The 19,164-nt window shown below is 39.7% G+C and overlaps 3 protein-coding genes across 3 annotated transcripts; 1 reads left to right on the top strand and 2 right to left on the bottom strand.

Annotated features, from left to right (window-relative positions):
• The first annotated feature begins 6,212 nt into the window (after positions 1-6,212).
• si:ch211-176l24.4 (uncharacterized) lies at positions 6,213-14,566 on the top strand. The gene is made up of 3 exons (XM_049574458.1): positions 6,213-6,309; positions 10,916-12,440; positions 13,845-14,566. Exons 2-3 carry the CDS (start codon positions 10,920-10,922, stop codon positions 13,977-13,979), a joined length of 1,656 nt encoding a protein of 551 aa, XP_049430415.1. The 5' UTR covers positions 6,213-6,309; positions 10,916-10,919; the 3' UTR covers positions 13,980-14,566.
• Positions 14,567-14,655: 89 nt separating this feature from the next.
• LOC125887579 (phosphatidylinositol N-acetylglucosaminyltransferase subunit Y-like) lies at positions 14,656-15,531 on the bottom strand. Its single transcript, XM_049574539.1, has one exon. The coding sequence runs from the start codon at positions 15,529-15,531 to the stop codon at positions 15,319-15,321; it is 213 nt and encodes a 70-aa protein (XP_049430496.1). The 3' UTR covers positions 14,656-15,318.
• Positions 15,532-15,535: 4 nt separating this feature from the next.
• LOC125887577 (protein preY, mitochondrial-like) lies at positions 15,536-18,757 on the bottom strand. Its single transcript, XM_049574537.1, has 2 exons — positions 18,492-18,757; positions 15,536-15,910 (listed from the first exon to the last, which is right to left on the bottom strand). Exons 1-2 carry the CDS (start codon positions 18,692-18,694, stop codon positions 15,760-15,762), a joined length of 354 nt encoding a protein of 117 aa, XP_049430494.1. The 5' UTR covers positions 18,695-18,757; the 3' UTR covers positions 15,536-15,759.
• Positions 18,758-19,164: the final 407 nt, after the last annotated feature.

Raw genomic sequence — 19,164 nt, 5'->3', positions numbered from 1 at the left:
TCAAGCTGAGGTCTGGAAGACCAAGGAAATTTTCCAAGAGAGCTGCTCATAGGAATCGGATTGTTAAGAAGGCAGATCAAAACCCCTGTTTGACTGCAAAAGACCTGCAGGAAGATTTATCAGACTCTGGAGTGGTGGTGCACTGTTCTATTGTGCAGTGACACCTGTACAAATACGACCTTCATGGAAGAGTCATCAGAAGAAAACCTTTCCTGTGTTCTCACCACAAAATTCAGTGTCAGAAGTTTGCCAAGGAACATCTAAACAAGCCTGATGCTTTTTGGAAACAAGTCCTGTGGACTGATGAAATTAAAATAGAACTTTTTGGATGCAATGAGCAAAGGTATATTTGGAGAAAAAAATGATGCGGAATTTTATAAAAAGAACACCTGTCTAACTGTTAAACATGAAGGTGGATCTATCATGCTTTGGGCTTGTGTTGCAGCCAGTGGCACGGGGAACATCTCACAGGTAGAGGGAAGAATGGATTCAGTTAAATTACAGCAAATTCTGAAAGCAAATGTCACAACATCTGTAAAAAAGCTGAAGATGAAGAGAGGATGGCTTCTACAACAGGACAATGATCCTAAACATACCTTGAAATCCACAATGGACTACATCAAGAGGCACAAGCTGAAGGTTTTGCCATGGCCCTCACAGTCCCCCGACCTAAACATCATTAAAAATATGTGTATAGACCTTAAAAGAGCAGTGCATGCAAGATGGCCCAAGAATCGCACAGAACTAGAAGCCTTTTGCAATTATGAATGGGTTAACATCCCCCAAACAAGAACTGAAAAAAATCTTAGCTGGTTACATATAGTGTTCAGAAATGGTGATACTTGCCAAAAGGAGCACTACTAAGTACTGAGCAGGCAGCGTGCCCAAACTTTTGCATGCCACATATATGTTATGTGTATGTCTGCATGTTGCTTTTACATATCTGAAGAAACTCTAAACTCCATCTCCACTGCCTCCTCCCTGCAGGATTATGCATGACAGGAAAGAAAAATTTATCTCTCTGAAAATTTATACCCCTCTTTTTTGTCAGACATCCTGCAAAATTAAAGTACAGAACATATTTTTTTAATGTGATAGTCTGCAGGTAACAAAGTACACAAACACAGACAGAAAGGGAAAACACACCAGCACAGCATGATAGGTCACTTCTCCTCCTCCCCACAAAACACAGTAGGCCTACGCCGTATGACATACATTCATTCTGACAATATTACATTTTGTTATCTAGTGATTCCCTCCATTAACAAATCTGAGGAAGCTACCCCACATCTCAGCATATTTCAACTCAGAATCTTTCAATTTGGCTAGGATTAGCTTGTGTGAGGCTGTAACAGTCATGAGTTTGACCTGTTTGGTGAAAGATTCATTTAAGGAATGTTTCCACATGAATGTACACATAGAAGTGAGGGAGAGGGAGGCAATTCAAAAACTAAACACCTGAAGGGAACACAGCCCCTCCCTTCCCCTCTCTTCCTCTGAGCTTTTGTAGTTTGGCTGCTTGGCTGCATGTGATCACCGTGGCAACAGAAAACTCCCCACAGATGAAAATGAAATGCCCCCAACAGGAGTAATCTAGAAGCAGAGTGAGAGCATTAAGATGACAGCTTATATGGATCTTATTACTGCTCCAACATGTTAATGGATTTGGGAAAAATGTAATAGGTCTTCAAATGAGCAAACTTGAGATCATGAGACACACAGGTACATTCAGTCAGCATCCTATCACACCCCAAAACCCAACTGCTAAAAATAACATCTATTAGAGGTGTTCCAGGGTTCGCATTGTTCCTGTTTACTGGCATCTACGTCAGTGTGTAGCCAGTCCCCTCCGCCCGGAGCAGAGGTGGGGGATTGATTTGACAGTGAGTTGAAGGGCCAGAAATCCTAGCCTGTGGCACAGTAGTCCCTGAGTCATACACTATGTGTTAATCATCCAGTCAACCCCCACAGATGTATTATGGTCATTTAGTGCGGCAGGGCAGCAGAAAACCTACTCATAATCTCACTAAACTCCTGGTTGGAACAAAAATAGCAGAGAGTTTTTAGCGTCTACATTGTATGACAAAGGTTCTACAGAATGTGGCAAAGTTTCAGCATAAGACTATTATTTACCATTACTATCTACTATTTTTGTTGTTTTTGGCCTTCAGCATTTCAGAATAGGTTCAAGGCTAACCTCCATCCATCCATCCATTTTCAACTGCTTATCCGAAGCCTGGTTGTGGGGGCAGCAGGCTGAGCAAAGTATTCCAGGCGCCACTCTCCCCAACATCACTTTCCAGCTCCTCCTGGGGGACCCTGAGGCATTCCCAGGCAGGACGACATATGTAATCCCCCCAGTGTGTTCTGGGATGGAACACCTCTAACAGGAGGTGCTCAAGAGGCATCCTAATCAGATGCCCAAACGACCTCAACTTACCCCCTTCGATACAAAGGAGCAGTGGTTCTACTCTTAGCTCCCTGCGGCTGTCCAAGCTCCTTACTCTATCTCTAAGGCTGAGCCCAGGCACCCTTCAGAGGAAACTCATTTTGGCTGCTTGTATCTGTGACCTCATTCTTTTAGGCATCACCCATAGCTCTCGACCACAGGTGAGGGCTGGGAAATAGATGGACCAGTAAACTGAAAGTTTTGCTTTCTCTTCACCACAATGGTCCAGCACAGTACCTGCATCACTGAAGACGCTGCGCCAACCCACTGATAGGTTAACCTAAAAAAAAATACATATATGTTATAATAAAAATAATAATACATGCAGTCATTTGATTAATTGTTAATACAAGAATATCGATGACTAGACCGTCCTCATCAGGGTATCGATACGTTGGTACTTGAATAAATAAATACTTGGGGCTTGGGGGTTACTTGGTGCTAATTGGATATACTTAAGGCGGGATGTGACGTTTTAAAAATAACAACATGGTTATCGTGGTTTAGCTAGGCTAACCGTTAGCTGTTAGCGGTGTCTGTAATAACTCAGTAAACGGTCTGTGAAAAAAATATTTTTTCCAGGATATCTTAGTTACAACATGATTGAGCTAGCAAAGTAGTTTTGTGTTGCTATGTGTGGTATTTAATTCAGTTTTGGGAAATCACGATGTCTAGAAAGCATCAGTGGCTGCAGCTGACAGGGACAGCTAACAGCAGCAGCAAAGATAACATCAGGACGTCATCTCTTAAAAGCCTCCCGCTGTTGGATATGACATGAAATTACTCCAGTTAGCTCAATCATGTTGTAACTAAGACATCCGCTGGAAAAAATATTTTTTTCACGGACCGTGACCGGAGTTATTGCAGACACTGCTATCGGCTAACGGCATCCCTACGCCCCTACGTCGCCCCAGGCAAAATGGTCACGCAACGATTATGTCACATACAGAACCCGGTAACTTTACAGGAACCTTCCTCCTACTCCGCTCTCTCAGTGGAGACACGGCGGTTGAGAGGGCCGAGCAAGAGGACGTTCCTGTAGTAGTTCCTGCCCCCCAGATAGTACCAGGAACTTCTTCAGTGGAAACGGGCCTCAAGTCATGACAAGACCAGGGTGTATCAAGCCCATTGACTGTAAAAATAATGGACGTATCTACAGGAACGTGACCCATTTGTATGTAGATTTCTGTTTTGAAGCCTCAAGTTTGGCACTTTGGCTGTCATCAACTTGGTTTTTTGGAGCCAGATGTGACCAAATTTGGGTGAGAGGCTGGTACTGTGGAGGGGTGGATCTGACTGAGAAGCCAAGGACACTATCGTCAAACAGCCTGTCACCCACGCTTAATTATGCGTGACTTTAGGCCTTAATAAAATGTGAATGGGTGACTTACATAAAAAAATCAGACCCTGTTCAGTTGTCATGTGTATTAAAAGTAGCCTTAGAGACCAAAACTGTATTTTGTACCAGGCTGTAAACATGTTTATTTCTGCTGTAAAGTTGAGCATTTTAACACTGGGGTCTTAGCCCTGTTTCCACCAAGCAGTTTGATGTGATTCAGTTCAGTTCAGTATGCATTTTTTTCCTGTTTCCACTGTGAAAAGTTGTAGATGGTACCGAAAGAACTGTTCCTTACCGTCCTCATTTTATGTCACCCCTCCGTTGGGGTACCAACAGAGTACCATATGCTAGATACCATGTCTGAAGAGTTACTTTTGATTGCACAGGTATCATATCAAAAGTGTTTGGTGGAAATGAGGCTCATGGGGATTTACTGGCTTCTGGAGCCAGCCTCAAATGGCCATTTGAGGAATTGCAGTTTTTGGCACTACTGTTTTGGCTTCACTTTTCAGCCCCGGAGGTTACCACTTGATAAAGATTGAGAAAAGACCAAGACTTTGAGTGGAAGAGACCAAGTCAAGACCAAGACCACCTGAGTCCTACACTGCATGACGGACGTATGTAAAATGTGAAACATACAAATCATAGGCAGTCCCCAAACTGATCGAATAGATCCACATTCCCATGAAAACACCCACAGAAAACAAATGATTCCTTTTCATTCCCCTAGTATATTGCCATATACTGTATATATGTGTGTGTGGGGAAGAACGGGATGAGTTGAGCCAGTTTTTACTTGTAGTGTCTTTAAAGTGAGAGGATGACAGTAATGTCTGCAACTAAAATATGTGCATATGTTTCAGGATGCAGTGCATGACTGAGAATATTCACTATGGATCTAAGATAAATGGTTTCCGAAGTATGACTTTCTAAAAAAAAAAAAAAAAAAAGCTGTGTCTTGGCTTAACTGGCTCCCAATGAGGTGTAGGTGGAGCTCAGGGAGAGGATAAATTTAGCCACATGGAGGCTGATCTTATATCCTGTTCTTTTTACTTCTCCTAGTTGTACATAAACTATATTTGCAATAAAATAGAATTTTGACTTTTACTTTGTTAAATAACTGATTAAAAAAAATAAATAGAGAGAACCCAAAAACCAGCATGACTAATTCAACCTCTATATAAAGGTCCATTGTGTCTACTGCCCAGCAAAGACAAAGTACATTATCTCAATGTATTAACAACGTCTCAAAAATAGGAGTCTGAATTTTTGACATCTTTTTCACCATATGAAAAACACTATACTATGAAAAGATAATTTCTGTGAAAACAGCATTTTGAAAACTTGTACTACAAAACAGAAAATGAATGATCAACATTCATAAAGTATCAGTTTAGATTCACAACTAAGAACAAAACTAAAACAGGGACTTTCTTGATAATGGACAGAACTTAACTTTAAGGTTCATTGTTGACCTTGTAAATACCAATGTGACAAAAATAAATGAATAAATAAATTAATTTAAATAAAGTAATTGGAGTTGTTATCACATGACATAAGCAAGTACATCATTCTTAAATAAGTCCCTGCTTTACAAAATGTAGACAATAAAATCAGTTTTTGTATCTTGCAGACTCAGTGGCAGACACATTGCAATAATATATTGGGGCTAAGATCAGATGTGATGTGTCAAAAATGGTGAAGGGTCATTATTGTATATCAATTTCATTCCACCTGCATGCAGCTTTAATCATCCCTGCTTTGTCTGTTAATGTAAGACATGTCTGGAAATGGAATTGGGCAACAAGTTAACAGATTTCTGCTGTGCAAAAATGAACAGGAAATGATTACAAAGTAGCCCACACAACTGTCTGCTCTGTTGTCTCAAAGATTTACCTGCCAACTCTTGATAATCCACATGTAATGGTATAAAGATGTTACATAGAGATAGATACAGATAAAATGTCAGTCAGTTGATTCTGTCACTGTTTATCCACACTCACTATCACCTCAGTCTTGACACTGACTTATGTCTGAGTGAGTAGCTGATGGTAAATTGCGACATCTAATGGTTCTACAGTGAACAGTTTGTAAAACACCAACTACTTTAATTCTGAAAGAGAGAAAGAGTCTATGTTGAATTTTGGCCTAGGATTCGAGCCTGAGAAGACATTTTGTTCTCTAGATGTTATATACGTCACCTTAGATATTACATGGTGGTGTCTTGGTAAAACGTGGTATTCTGTCTACATGGATTAACTTTATATGTACTTGGATGAAAAAACAAAAAAATAAATAATTTACATTGTAGTGTTTTGCCTGTCTTTCTTCAAAGCTACTCTATAGTTGTAAAACTCCTCAAATATTGTAAGCTTCTTGCGTCTTTCAACTGAGGGACGTCCTTGCTCTCTCTTGTTGCCGAGCCTTACGAGAGGCACATGAATGCAACATGAACTCGAAGTAACAGTGTCGGTCTCTTTGAAGTGGAGTTTGCTGGCTGGAGCTGAATCTGCCTTCTGAGGTAATTTTTATTCCGAAAAAAAAAAAAAACCGTTTTAGTGCAATGACATTTTATGTTACAGCAAATATATGGGTCAAACTTACTCGTTTGGTAAGATACAAAGTCATTTCCCTTTTCAACTGCGAAAATACAAGCTAAACCTGTCAGGTTTTCAGTCTCGTTTTGCTGAAACCATTGTGTTTTGTAATTGCGACACAAGTTCTCAGTCCCGACTTAACTGTAAAAGATGACGAAAAATGCAGTAAAAAAGGACCAAAAAGTATTTAAAGTAGCATCAGCTCTGCGACTTGATACAGTTAAGTTACATTATTTCAGACTCCACTTGCGTGTTAGCGTCTTAAATCTAAATGTAGTCTATCTCTCAAGACAGCAAAAAAGCGCTAAAATAGTTAGCTAGTGCCGATAGGCAACCAACATACGTGACCCTGATGTGTTCCGTATCAGCTCTGCTTCAAGGTGATAGCTAGAATAAATTAAAGCAGGCCTTGGTTGGTTTTACCTATAGGAAGTGATCTTCCATATCTGTCTACTCATAGACTGAAGCTGTAATGCATATTGTACCAGAGAGCTCAATAAACCCAATGTTTTGTCATAGATAAACAGTGCTGGAATTAAAAGCCAGTAGAGCTGTTATGGGTATTCAATTTCAACTCAGTTTTATTTATAAAGCCACAAATCACACTTTGCCTCAGAGGGCTTTACAGCATAGGACGTCCCTCTGTCCTTGGACCCTCACAACGGAAAAGGAAAACCTCCCCCAAAAAAACCTTAACCAGGGAAAATGGTAGAAATGAGATGTGTCAATAAACATCATAAATTAATGGTAGAAGTATGACAAATAATAATAGAAGTAGTAGCAGGCATCAGGCAGGACCATGGCAGCAGCTTAACTATGATCCACCATCCAAGCATATCTGCGAATCGAGGGAACCTGTGAGACAGTGGAGCACAAAGGCTCTGTAGAAGAAGCCAAGTTTGCGATAGATATGCAGTAACAGGACATGAATGTCAGCAAATGAAGAAGAACCAACTTTTAAGCATCTGAAAGCGAGAGCGAGAGAGAAAGAAGAGACTCAGTGTATCACAGGAGGTCCCCCGGCAGACTAGGCCTATGTCAGCCTAACTAGGGGCTGGTCCAAGGCAAGCCTGAGCCAGCCCTAACTATAAGCTTTATCAACAAGGAAACTCTTAAGTCTAGTTTTAAATGTGGAGACAGTGTCTGCTTCCGGGACAAAAACAGGAAGATGGTTTCACAGAAGAGGAGCCTGATAGCTGAAGGCTCTGGCTCCTGATCTACTTGTGGAGACTTTAGGGACCACGAGTAACCCTGCATTCTCAGAGCACAATGTTCTGGTGAGATAATAGGGTACTATGAGCTCTCTAAGATATGACGGAGCCTGACCATTTAGAGCTTTCTGTGAGGAGAGGGATTATAAATTCAGTTTTAGATTTTACAGGGCGCCAGTGCAACTTGAAGTTTTTTTTTTAATATGAGAGTCAAAAGACAAATCTTTATCAAACATTATGCAAACAGTTTGTATCCTCGGGAAAATAGAATATACTGATCTTTCCTATAGAGTATAGTTATCATTTGACTGAGTTTATCTTTACAGAAGCAGTGCACATTCATCATGTCTGTCACCTTGTGCCTGGGCATGATCATGAAACAAAATATTCCTGTTTATTAAAACTCGAGTAGGGAGCAAAACACCAATACAGACCCTGAACACATCTCAGACAGTTATGCATAAAAGATCTGCTGATAGGCACGCTCTTACACAACTAAATTGCATGCAAATTCATGTAATAGACAAAGCAACATAAAGCTGCTGGTCAAGTGAATACACAGAAGCAGACGCAGGATGGAAACTACAGTGTCTATACATACAAACAGATGACAAATGAAAGGAAAACCATGAATAAATGAGTGGAGAAGCATAACAAATGGTTATAAAAATTGATGTGAACTCGCTAAAATGTTGGTGAGGGTCAAGTTTAGCAGCCAACTCCAGCTTTATCTTACTGTGTTAATGTAGCAACACCAAACATACTACTTCTAAGCATCTGAGCACTCGTTTGAAATATGCAATTTTCCTGGGCTGGGCTTTCTAGGGCTGGTCCTGGACAATATATCACCATTATATTGACATCATGATATGCGACTAGATATCGGCTTAGATTTTAGATATTGTAATATCTGTATATCTTTTTTTCCTGCTTTTAAAGGCGTTTCTGTTCTATTATTTGCCTTTACCTATTTAGCCATTCTATCCACATTACTGATGGTTATCAAAAGCCACAATGTGTAAATATTTTGATTAAAGCACCAATAGTCGACCCTACAGTATAGGTGTAATATTGATATCAAGGTATTTGGTAAAAATATTGTGACATTTGATTATCTCCATTCCCGTAGCAGAATTCAAGTTCAAATTCAATTTTTATTATTATTATACATACAATATACATACATACATACATATTGAGTGGTGTTTCTGATATCTAGTCTTCCCTCAATGACATAAAAAAAGACCTAGGTAATAGATACAGATGGGACAAACCAACATTTAAACAGAAAGCAAAACAATGGACTAAGGAGTCCCACTAAATAAAACCAATGACAAAAAAATAAAAGCAGGTAAAGCGAAAACAGTAAGTTTTGTGGTTCTGTACATGATCACTTTTATCAGTTTTTCTATTTATTTGTAATTACATGTCTGGTAGGTGTGGAAAGATCTGTCAGTTGAAAAGTATCCCAGAAATATAAGGCTGTAACTGCAAAAACAAGACATCTCTGTGGGTATGACACCAGTGTTTTGGCACATAGCTTCTTGGTGAGAGATGCTTGCACATATATATGTTTAGTAAATAACAACATTAAAGAAGCATTTCACTTCTAGAAATAGTCTTTTCATAAAACTGGGCTGTTTATGCAGTAAAAAGACAGACATACTTTTAAAATTGGTGCAACATAACCAGAGAAAACAGAGAAAAAGAGCTGTGTCATTTACTTTTGCTCAAGAGGTAGAAAACTTACAACTACCATATCCATTAAACTCTTTCTGAAAACATTTGAGGTGAGAAATAAGCAGCACAGAATTTGATCAGCACTGCCCAGTTTTACAGTTTAATAAGAGTTTGGTCTAAGTTTGAGAGAGAAACAGAGGTGGCTCTCTCTCTCTTGATCCACTTCTGTACTCTTTGGGTGAGTTCCAGATCGCATACTTTTTCTTTTTTACTTTTAGTGGGTACTGCAGCTGCCTATGAAAAGTACGTACCATTGCATGCAGTATGTATGCAATCGAGACATACGATTTTCTCATAACATTACGCCTTGGACTTTGACACTCTTGCTTTTATATCTGTTACATTTGAGATGAAACAAATGCCACTTATCGTGTTCGCCAGAGACGGAGATCGACCTGGCGAGTTCTGCTGCTCTTACTTTTTTCTCTTACTAATTTCTGTAGTTAAACTCTAAGTTGGTATAACTGCACAGATTGTAGATTCTAACATATTATATCTGCGACTGTGAAGTTACATCTGCAGTTATCTGTCACTGTTATCTTTATAGTTATGTCCCATTGTTGTTTGTAATATTTTTGATTATTTTGTTCACTGAAACAATCAATACTCCTATTATTACTGATCAACTGCTCATCAGTTACTGGAATGCACTGTCATCTGTCATTGCAAATTCTGACAGCTGTCACTCAGCTGTCAATGAGTTTTCAAGCTGTCATCCATTTGCTGCTCAGTCAGTGTGATGAATCATCCGCTGTGCAGAGTCAGAATAGCCAGAAAAGCATGTTGGCTTGCATACTGAAAATCAGACCGGATGTAGTTGAACATTCTGGTATTTTTGGCATATTGCATTTGACATACTATGTATTGGGATGTACTTACCTTCTGGCATATTTTATACTATGGTAGTATGGGTATTGGAACACACGATCTGTGCCTGTGCTGGCATGGTGCATACAAAAATGAGGAAGTACAATCTGTAGTTTGAGCAACAGCCAGAGAAGATCCACATTTTGCATCATCTGGCAGATTTGAGCTGGGAGCTGAGGCAGGGTGATCTGGGTGCTGGTTAGATGGAGGAAAGTTTACCAAAGTAATTTACACATATTACCCTCATAGTTATGATACACAGCTGGTTGAAAATTGGCAAAGTTTCCCTTTGAGAAGTTAAGGGTCGCAGCAGTATACCGGTTTCAAGATATACCGTGGTCTGAACATTGCCGGTTATCATACGGTGTACATCTGCTTATCTACGGTATTGGAAAAAGAATACAGCCGGACAGAGAATCTCACATCTGTTTTGTTTATTTTTCAGAAGGGAGATTTATTACACATACTTCCATTAAAAAATAGTTTCTAGTTTTAATTATGATCCAATTTTGATAATAGTTTTATACCATATACTTTTGAGATGGTTAACATACTATGAAAATCTCATACCACTGCTTCACTGAAGTAGTTACAGAAAAAGGTATTAAGAGAAATTCTATATATTAGCATATATGGCAGCATAACCATCTGTTATCTTGTATTTTCTTTCATTTAAGTGAGTGTATTTACATATCCTCTTTCTGCTGAACAGACCCATGGATGACAGTGAGGAGACAGACTTCTTCTGGGAGCCTTGGACTTGGACACCTAGGAAAGGAAAAAGAAAAAAGAAATCCAAAAAGGACAAGAAAAATGCAAATTGCAAAAACAACATAGCCATGAAAATGGATGAGAACATTCAGAAGAAAAAGAAAAAGAAAAGCTCAAAATTTAAGGAAGCAATGAAAGAAAATAGAGAAGCTAAAAAAGAAAAGAAGAAAAAGAAAAACAGATTGCACTCAGAACTAGATGATAGTTTTATATTTCCTCAGGGCAGCAGTGTACAATTAAAACCTACAATGGAGCCTGGGACATTGATTCCACACAGCAGTGACAAGCTTAAACCTGGCAAAGACTGCAAGAAGAAAACCAAAAGAAAAAAGAAAGTGGCGTTTGACTTATCACCAGTCTACATATGTGCCAAACATCCTCAATTAAGCTCTTCATCTCAGCATTCTCCCATAGAGAGCATCCTCTTGGAGAATGAAGCTGTGAGAGATGCTGAGAGCTGTTCACAAGTCACAGTGACAGGACACAGCCAGGGTCAAACACATGCTAATGAATCTCAGTGCACCAATGAAGATATAAACAGCCAGGACCTGTTCATCACCCAGAAGACATTCAGAGTGTCGCCCTCAGAACCTTCCAGTGGGGAAGCCAGCGACCAAGCCATATCTACAAGTCCTCAAATGTTTGCACCACGAAACAGGTTGGACACGTCTGTAGTATGGCTAAAACAGCATCTCGACCAATCATACAAATGTCCACATGACTCACATTTCCATCAGGACCACGGAGAAACAAACGAGCAGGTGCAACAGCCAAAGACAGTACAGGTGCTTCTCACAGAGGAAGAGGAGCGGTTAAACAAAGCACATCAGAGTCCCAAGGAGGCAAAATCCTTCTCTGAGACACAGATGGAGTTAAACACAAACCTAAATCAGGTGAAAAAAGTTGCACACCCTGCACATAAAACACCCAGTGTGGAAAATGAATACCTGGATGAGCCAATTGTTGTAAAGCCCTCCCTGGGTGATGTAAAGTCAAAGCAGTCTCTTTCATATCTGTCAGATGAGCCAGCGGTGTTGCCCCCCATGTCCCTGACAAGCACTTCCACACAGACAGAAAACTTCTTCACCACTGAACTCTCCTCCTACCTCAACTTCTACCAAAAAAGAAGATTGAGCGTACACTTTGAGAACTTGAAACCGCTGGATCTGAGCATGCCAGAGAGGGCAAGACAAAACCTCGGGACATGTTTGTCAGTGACTTCACAAGAAGAGATCAAGAGTGACAACCACAAAGAGCTCAGCCTGCACCCATCTTGTTCCTCAGACACGAAAGATGGAGAGGCAAAGAAAGAGCCCTCTGGCCGACAGCCTTGTTCTGGAAGCACACAAGGTAAAGGTGAAACAACGCTGAGCCCCCAGTCAGAGTCTGAGGCCAAGTCTGCAGACACGACAGTCTCCAGTGAAGACGAACCCCCCTGTCGCACTGGCAAGCTAGACCTGATCCAGGTGATACTCCTCTCACTGCTCACTGCACGTACCCAGGCCTGTGAAGGCATCAAATATCGTGTCTTGCACAGTCTAGAATATTCTGACCTTTTTGATATTTTTTTCTTAGAATTCAGTCAGTTCTTTCTGTCAAATGTAGTTTACAGAGGAGAAAAGTATGAAGGAGGATCAGGGCCATGTTAAAGAAAAAAAAAATCAAGATTTTGAGAATAGTCATAATATTCCCCTGCCTGTCCCTGTGTCCAAGGCCATAGGTTTCTAGGCTATTTAATTGTTCTGTATCATCACGCTATTATTAACATAAGCAGAGGATATAAATACGAAGTGGTAACCTCTGTTACCCCCAACAGCACAGATCTATATAATCAGCACAGTTTCAAGGTGGACACCCAAGATTAGTGACACCAGTTCAATATCTGACCAAATGTTTCCCCCTCTGTACCTGAGATATGACATAGAGTAATGGCAAGAAAAGTGTTTAATGCACAACATATGATGCCACAGTGAAGTAAAATGTCATCGCTTCATTATTTTATCCTATTAGACATTTGTGTGAAGTTTTGTCATAATTAATAAATTCTTGAATTATGGACAAAAACATATGTAGTGAGGGCACATTGACCTTGACCTTTGACCTTCGAACACAAACTTTATATCAGTTTATTCTTTAGTCCAAGTGGAGGTTTGTGTCAAATTACCTTAAGGTGTTATTGAGACATTGTGTTCATGAGAATGAGACAGATGCAAGGGAACATTGACCTTGACCGCCAAAATCAAATCAGTTCCAAGTAAACGTTTGTGTTATATTTGAAGAAATTCCCTCAAGGTGTTTTTGAGATATTGTGTTCACTAGAGTGAGACAGCCAGTGTCACAGTGACCTTGACCTTTGACCCTTGACCACCAAAATCTAACCATTTCATTCTCAAGCCCAAGTCAACCTTTGTGCCAAATTTGAAGAAATTCCCTCTAGGTGTTCTTGAGATATCACATTAACAGGAAGGAGACAGACAAGGTCTAACCTATGACCATCATAAACTAATCAGTTCATAGTGACATTTGTGCCAAATTTGAAGAAGTTCCCTTGAGGCAGGCTTGAGATATCGCATTTACAGTCATGGGACATATGTACACACGGACCACCCCGAAAACATAATGCCTCTGGCCACAACTGTCCCTGGCGTGGAGGCATAAAAAATTGGCCTGTGGTTGAGAGAGCCACATACAGAGTAGGAAGGAGGGAACGTATGGACTCAACGTGTTTTGGTCTTTTTCCTTATCCTTTAAACTGTTTTGCTTGCTAATCAGTTGCAAAAAAGGTGTTTGTGTTTGTCAGAATAATTTGCAAGAACGGTCATTTAAGTACACGCCACTGTCAAGTAACAAACTGACTTTTTGCTCTTCAGATGAGGGCAGTCCAGATGAGACTCAATGAATCCTTCTTCTTCAAGACAAAAGGAGAGGGACGGTCACCCAGACCAGAGTCTCCACTGATGAAACTCGCTCAGGGCAGAGAGGTTAAAAGCAGGAAGGGGCACTGAGGTCATATGAAAGCATGGAAATTAAGGTTCCTGACACAAACCTGCAGTCAGCGGCTGCCACATTCTTACTTAATTTCCTTTAATCCTTTATCCTTTAATGTGTGGAGCAGTATTTCAGTGGCTTGGGTTTAAGATCAGCCAAGCATCAGATTTACAGGCAAATTAAAATTTAGTTCTTAATGCCAAACTTTATCTGTACCTTGTTCTTGAGAGATAAGAATCTTTGTGTAGAGAGCTGTGATGTTAAAGGTGTACTAGGCAGGATTGTCATTAATGTTTGTAAACATACTTGCTGGGGAAAGTGAAAGTAAAGGCCTTGGCACACCAAACCAACTGTCCCAAAATGAACTTCTGGAGAAGAATCACAGAAACCTCTTAGTATTCATGATGAGTTCATGTATTTGTTCATTGTTCGAATTTTCAAGTTAGACTTTCCTGTAATGTTGGTATAGGTTGTTACTTCCTCAAATACCAGTTTTATTCAATGTTTTTGATGTTTTCAGGAAACTATGACATCGAATTGTAGTTCATAGTTTTGTTTGTGGTGTGTTGTTTTGTGTTGAAGACTTATCAATTAAAGTCTTTTATCAATTAAAGTTTATTTATTATGCAGAACCAGTTGTTTACATGTGTTCTTTAAGTGTTAACAGTAAAATGACACAGTGAAGTTTCAATATTAAGTTGTTTACTATTCTTTTTATTCATTTCACCTCCATAGCAATGTACACATGGAATTAGTCATGTCATAAACAGTTAGTTAACCTTCCATTTCTGCTCAAAAATGTGAACTACATTAAGGGTTGGAATTAACACAAGACGACTCAGAGCATAACAGTGAAGCAACCAAAACTTGTCTACAGGGCTTGTTTTTTTAGCTGGTATGACTACAACACATTAGCACGCTGTACTTAAAGCAACCAGATAACCACTATTCAAAAGGGGAAAAAATAAATATATTAGCCCCAGTTATTACACACAGCTGCCCTCCACCTTAAAATGTAGCAACCAGTTAAAATCCACCCATGGTTACGGTTAAAACTGATCTGTTTTAACAGAAAGAGTTGCATTAGATTTTTGTCGCATTCAGTTTCCTTCAAACTGCCCTGTGTAGTTATGCCTCATAATACAATGAGTCTGTATCCTTGGTATCTCATTCAAAATGTGTATTCCTGCAGGATGTCAATCTAGTGCTTGCAGAGAAAGTAACATTTACTGCTAATAAACTCCACTGTAGCTGTCCTCGTCATGTGCTGATGTGATGTCAAACCATTCTGTTTTCACCTTTTGTCAAATTAATTTAAGGCTGATTTTTCCTTTAACAGAACAGAATCAGAACAACCTAGTTGTGTCTAAAAAGTTTGATCCCCATCCAGCTCCAGAGGTGGAAGAAGACGTACACAGGGATGGTGACCGGGAGCAGCAGGCTGTAGAAACACAGACTGTTGCTGCTGGTGCAGCCTTGAGGGAAGTTCTCATCCACCGCAGCAGAGTAGAACAAACCAAACAGAGACACTATTGGGACCAGCCCCACCATCATGGACAGCGAGAACATGCCTGCAGATGGGTTCTGACACAGGGTGCTACAGGAGTAAATAAATACCTGAGGGGATATATTACATGAAGTTTCAGCCAGCTGGCAAGAATGCAGTATAAGTTCTCACTGAGCTGCAATTTGAGCTGTGGGGGATCCAGTGACAGTGAATTGTCTCACTCAGTCCAACAACCTTTAAAACACTAAGAGTGTTTGCTTGGGTCAGCTGAAGGTGTTGTGATAGAGCTTCTACCCTTGTGTTGGTGTGGTCGAGGTAGCTTTATCTGTGTCTTTCTGTATGAGTCTGGCTTCCTGGGCGATCATGTTGGGGATGCCGTCAATGATGGGATAGGCAATACCAAGCTCCTCGTTGATCAGCTCATTGGTCTTAGCATCGTACCTGTGGAGGGACAAGAGCAACATAATTCTTCTATGATGCACACCACTTAATGATGCTGTGATGTATTCAAAATTATTTTTTTAGCATGTAACATTTAATACATGCAAGCTGAGGAAAAAAGGTGTTTTTACCATGGAGCAAATGAAAACCGAACTAATCAATAGCGATTCCCGTTACCAAAAGTGATCACTCAATGGCACGTGCAAAGGTTACATTTTTAATTGTTAGCAACAGTAGTGACCCCACTGAGTTAGTGTAACACTTTTTTAAAGGGACGGTTCACCGCATAATCAAAAATACATTTGTCTCCTCTTAACCTGTAGTTCTATTTATTTGTCCAGGTTGTTTTGGTGTGAGTTGCTAAGTGTCAGAGATATCGACAGCAAAGATGTCTGCCTTTTATCCAATATCATGGAACTAGATGGCACTCAGCTTGTGGTGCTCAAAGTGCCAAAAAATATATTTGAAAAACTCAACAGAAATGTCTCTTTCCAGAAATGATGACCCCGTTACTCAAGATAATCCACAGACCTCGTTGTAGCAGTTTCATGTGGGAACTATTTTCGTTCCATCGAACTACACCCATCAACCGTATCAATGTGCAAAGGGATGCGTGTGTCTACTGCTAGCTCACCTGACACCACTTAGCTAGCTAACATTACAGCTTAGCTGAGAGGGAAAACATTAACGTTTACATCTCACACTGTCAGCCCCTTTCCATGAGTAGATACATGCTTTCTTTTGCGAGGTGATATAGTTGAGGGTGTAGTTTGATAAAAAGAATATAGTTCCTACATGAAACTCCGCACAAGGTCTGTGGATTATCTTTAGTTACCAGGTCAAGATTTCTGAAAGAGACATTGCTGTTGAGGTTTTGAACTTTATTTTTTTTGGCACTTTGAGCACCACAAGCTGAGTGCCATCTAGTTCCATTATACTGTAGAGAAGGCAGACATCTCTATGTCTGACATCTCCAACACCCCAGAAGGCGAACAATAAAGTGCCACACTGACCGAGTACTTCGACTGAAAAGTTTCTGATGTGCCAGACACATAAGAGCTTAATTCACTTTGACAGTTTTTAAAGTTTTACAGCCAAACAAAAACTATAGTATGTGATATAGACACATTGGTGGGATAAGAAGAGAGTGGAACAATTAGGGAATATGGAAATGACGCCTACTGTGATGTCCTGGAAATCCATAACCATAAGCATGAGAACATTTCCTTCTGATACTAAGTAATTATGTAGGCTAATAAAATCAGCATCATTCTCCAATTACGATTCTGATTCATTTGACATGTTACACAAAGATCAACCATGAGGGTAAAACCCATGAGCCTACACTGGGCCTAAACTACACCAGTAAGGTTCACTCAGTGGTGTAATGTAACAGTACTTAGATAAAGTGCAGATACTCCCAAAAAACACCTGAGTTTTAATATTTCTGTCAACTACCACTTTTGATATAGACTACATATTTACTATAAAACTCAGGACTATCGAAATGTAAAGACTTAGTTGAGTTACAGGCATTATTAAGAGCAAAATTCAAAGTGTTACTAGAACATTTACAAAATTTGTTTATTATTTTAGACGACAAGGAGCATAGAGGAAAATTTCACTTTAAACACCAGTTTGCATGTATGCTGTTAAAACAGATGTGTACTTCAGTAGTGGGTGTTCAACTGTAATTCTCTACAGAATGATTTAAAGGGTAGTCTAAATATTTTTCAGTTCAAGAAAATGTAAAACGAAATAACAATTAGACTACATGAAACTGTCATTTAAAAGCTGTTTCCTTGTTGAAGGGGACAGTGTGTATGGCTCTCGATTCTTCTCTATTTATTTTTCTTTCTTTCTGAAGTTACTGTAAGTATTGGTTATCAATTATAACTGACAGACCATCTATTTCTTGTGATCATTTGTGTTTTGAGAGAGGGGCAGGTACACTAAGAATGTTTTCTTCTCCCTGCTCCTTTTCAGTCATGGAAATATGTATTAGAGTTGTTTTCATTGTGATTTTGATGGCTGCACATGGACATGAGCGGAACAAATAAAAATGTAAATGTAATCCAATACATTTCCCCTAAGCATCTTGCATACTTACTACAAATTAGGGAAGGATGGGAAGGATCAAAATTCTGACCCTTGCTCTTTCATTAACAGCATTTACTGGTACTTTTACTTTGAATACTTCAGTAGCCTACATTTAATATTATATTACTTTTGATAGTTAAGAACTTTTCAGATACTTTTACTCAAGTAATATTCTAATAGGTAACTGTAACATATTGAACAATACCATGTCTAATTAATGCAGCACTTCTTCCATTACTGCACGGATATGAGGCCAAAACTATTCAAATCACCGAGGTGTGTGTGGTGACGTCAGTGCCTCGGCTGCAAGTCTGAAGTGCTGCTGAAGGTTTTACATGACATCACTGTAGTGATTGTATTTGTAGCCCGAAGCCTCGAGGCTTTCTTCCCCGGTAAAATTAGAACGTTAGCCCCAAAGCTTTTATCGGAGCGTCACTACTTCTTCTACATTTGGGCTGTCCTGTAACGCTGTGTGTCTCACCTCAGCGGCTTCTTGGACAGCGGACACACCAGGAACTCGAGCAGGGAGGTGTCAAAAGACTGCTGCACTTCGTCCTTCACATCAGAGAAGCTCCTGACCGGCACAGAGGCGGCTCTTACCCTCTGTAATACAGCTACAGTCCTTACATAGCGTTGAACACTAAATGTTTCTGTCACCAGTCTGCTCAAAACATTCCCAAACATGACCAAAACTGTTCAACAAGCTGGCGAAAACTCCCCGTCAGGAAGCAGGAAGCACCTTCACACACAGTGTGTAACCGAAATATGAGTCCTCTTCCTGAAAACGATTCTCGTTAGTTCCGCTGTTGACTTATTTAGCAGTCACCTCTCCAGTATTGAGATGTTTCATTTTGAAATGTAATAGATTACAGATAGAAATTTATCGTGTAAGGTAAGGTTACTATTTTATCAAAGTGATGTAGCTAAGACACTTTACGTTACTTATGAGGGGGGAGGGGTGGTGCAAAGAAAAGGGGAGGCATGTCAAAAAAAAAAAAAGCACTGGGGAGGTTTTTTTTTTTTTTTTTTTTTTTAAAAATTCTATTTCTGATTAATTTACCACAGATTAAAAAAAAACTGCCTTTATCATAGCCAGAAACTGTAAAAACAGAAATGATTGTTGGTTTTTCAAATTTCCATTCATTGGACACATC

This window comes from Epinephelus fuscoguttatus, linkage group LG4 (assembly GCF_011397635.1).
Source record: "Epinephelus fuscoguttatus linkage group LG4, E.fuscoguttatus.final_Chr_v1".
Classification (NCBI taxonomy): Eukaryota; Metazoa; Chordata; class Actinopteri; order Perciformes; family Serranidae; genus Epinephelus; species Epinephelus fuscoguttatus.
This window is presented reverse-complemented; position numbering and strand designations above follow the sequence as displayed.

Excerpts from the sequence above, each read along its gene's own strand:
- si:ch211-176l24.4 (XM_049574458.1), top strand. The coding sequence starts at position 10,920 with ATGGATGACAGTGAGGAGACAGACTTCTTCTGGGAGCCTTGGACTTGG. Across the intron at positions 12,441-13,844 it reads GCAAGCTAGACCTGATCCAG|ATGAGGGCAGTCCAGATGAG; the intron begins GTGATACTCCTC and ends TTTGCTCTTCAG.
- LOC125887579 (XM_049574539.1), bottom strand. The coding sequence starts at position 15,531 with ATGTTCTCGCTGTCCATGATGGTGGGGCTGGTCCCAATAGTGTCTCTG.
- LOC125887577 (XM_049574537.1), bottom strand. The coding sequence starts at position 18,694 with ATGTTTGGGAATGTTTTGAGCAGACTGGTGACAGAAACATTTAGTGTT. Across the intron at positions 15,911-18,491 it reads CTGTCCAAGAAGCCGCTGAG|GTACGATGCTAAGACCAATG; the intron begins GTGAGACACACA and ends GTCCCTCCACAG.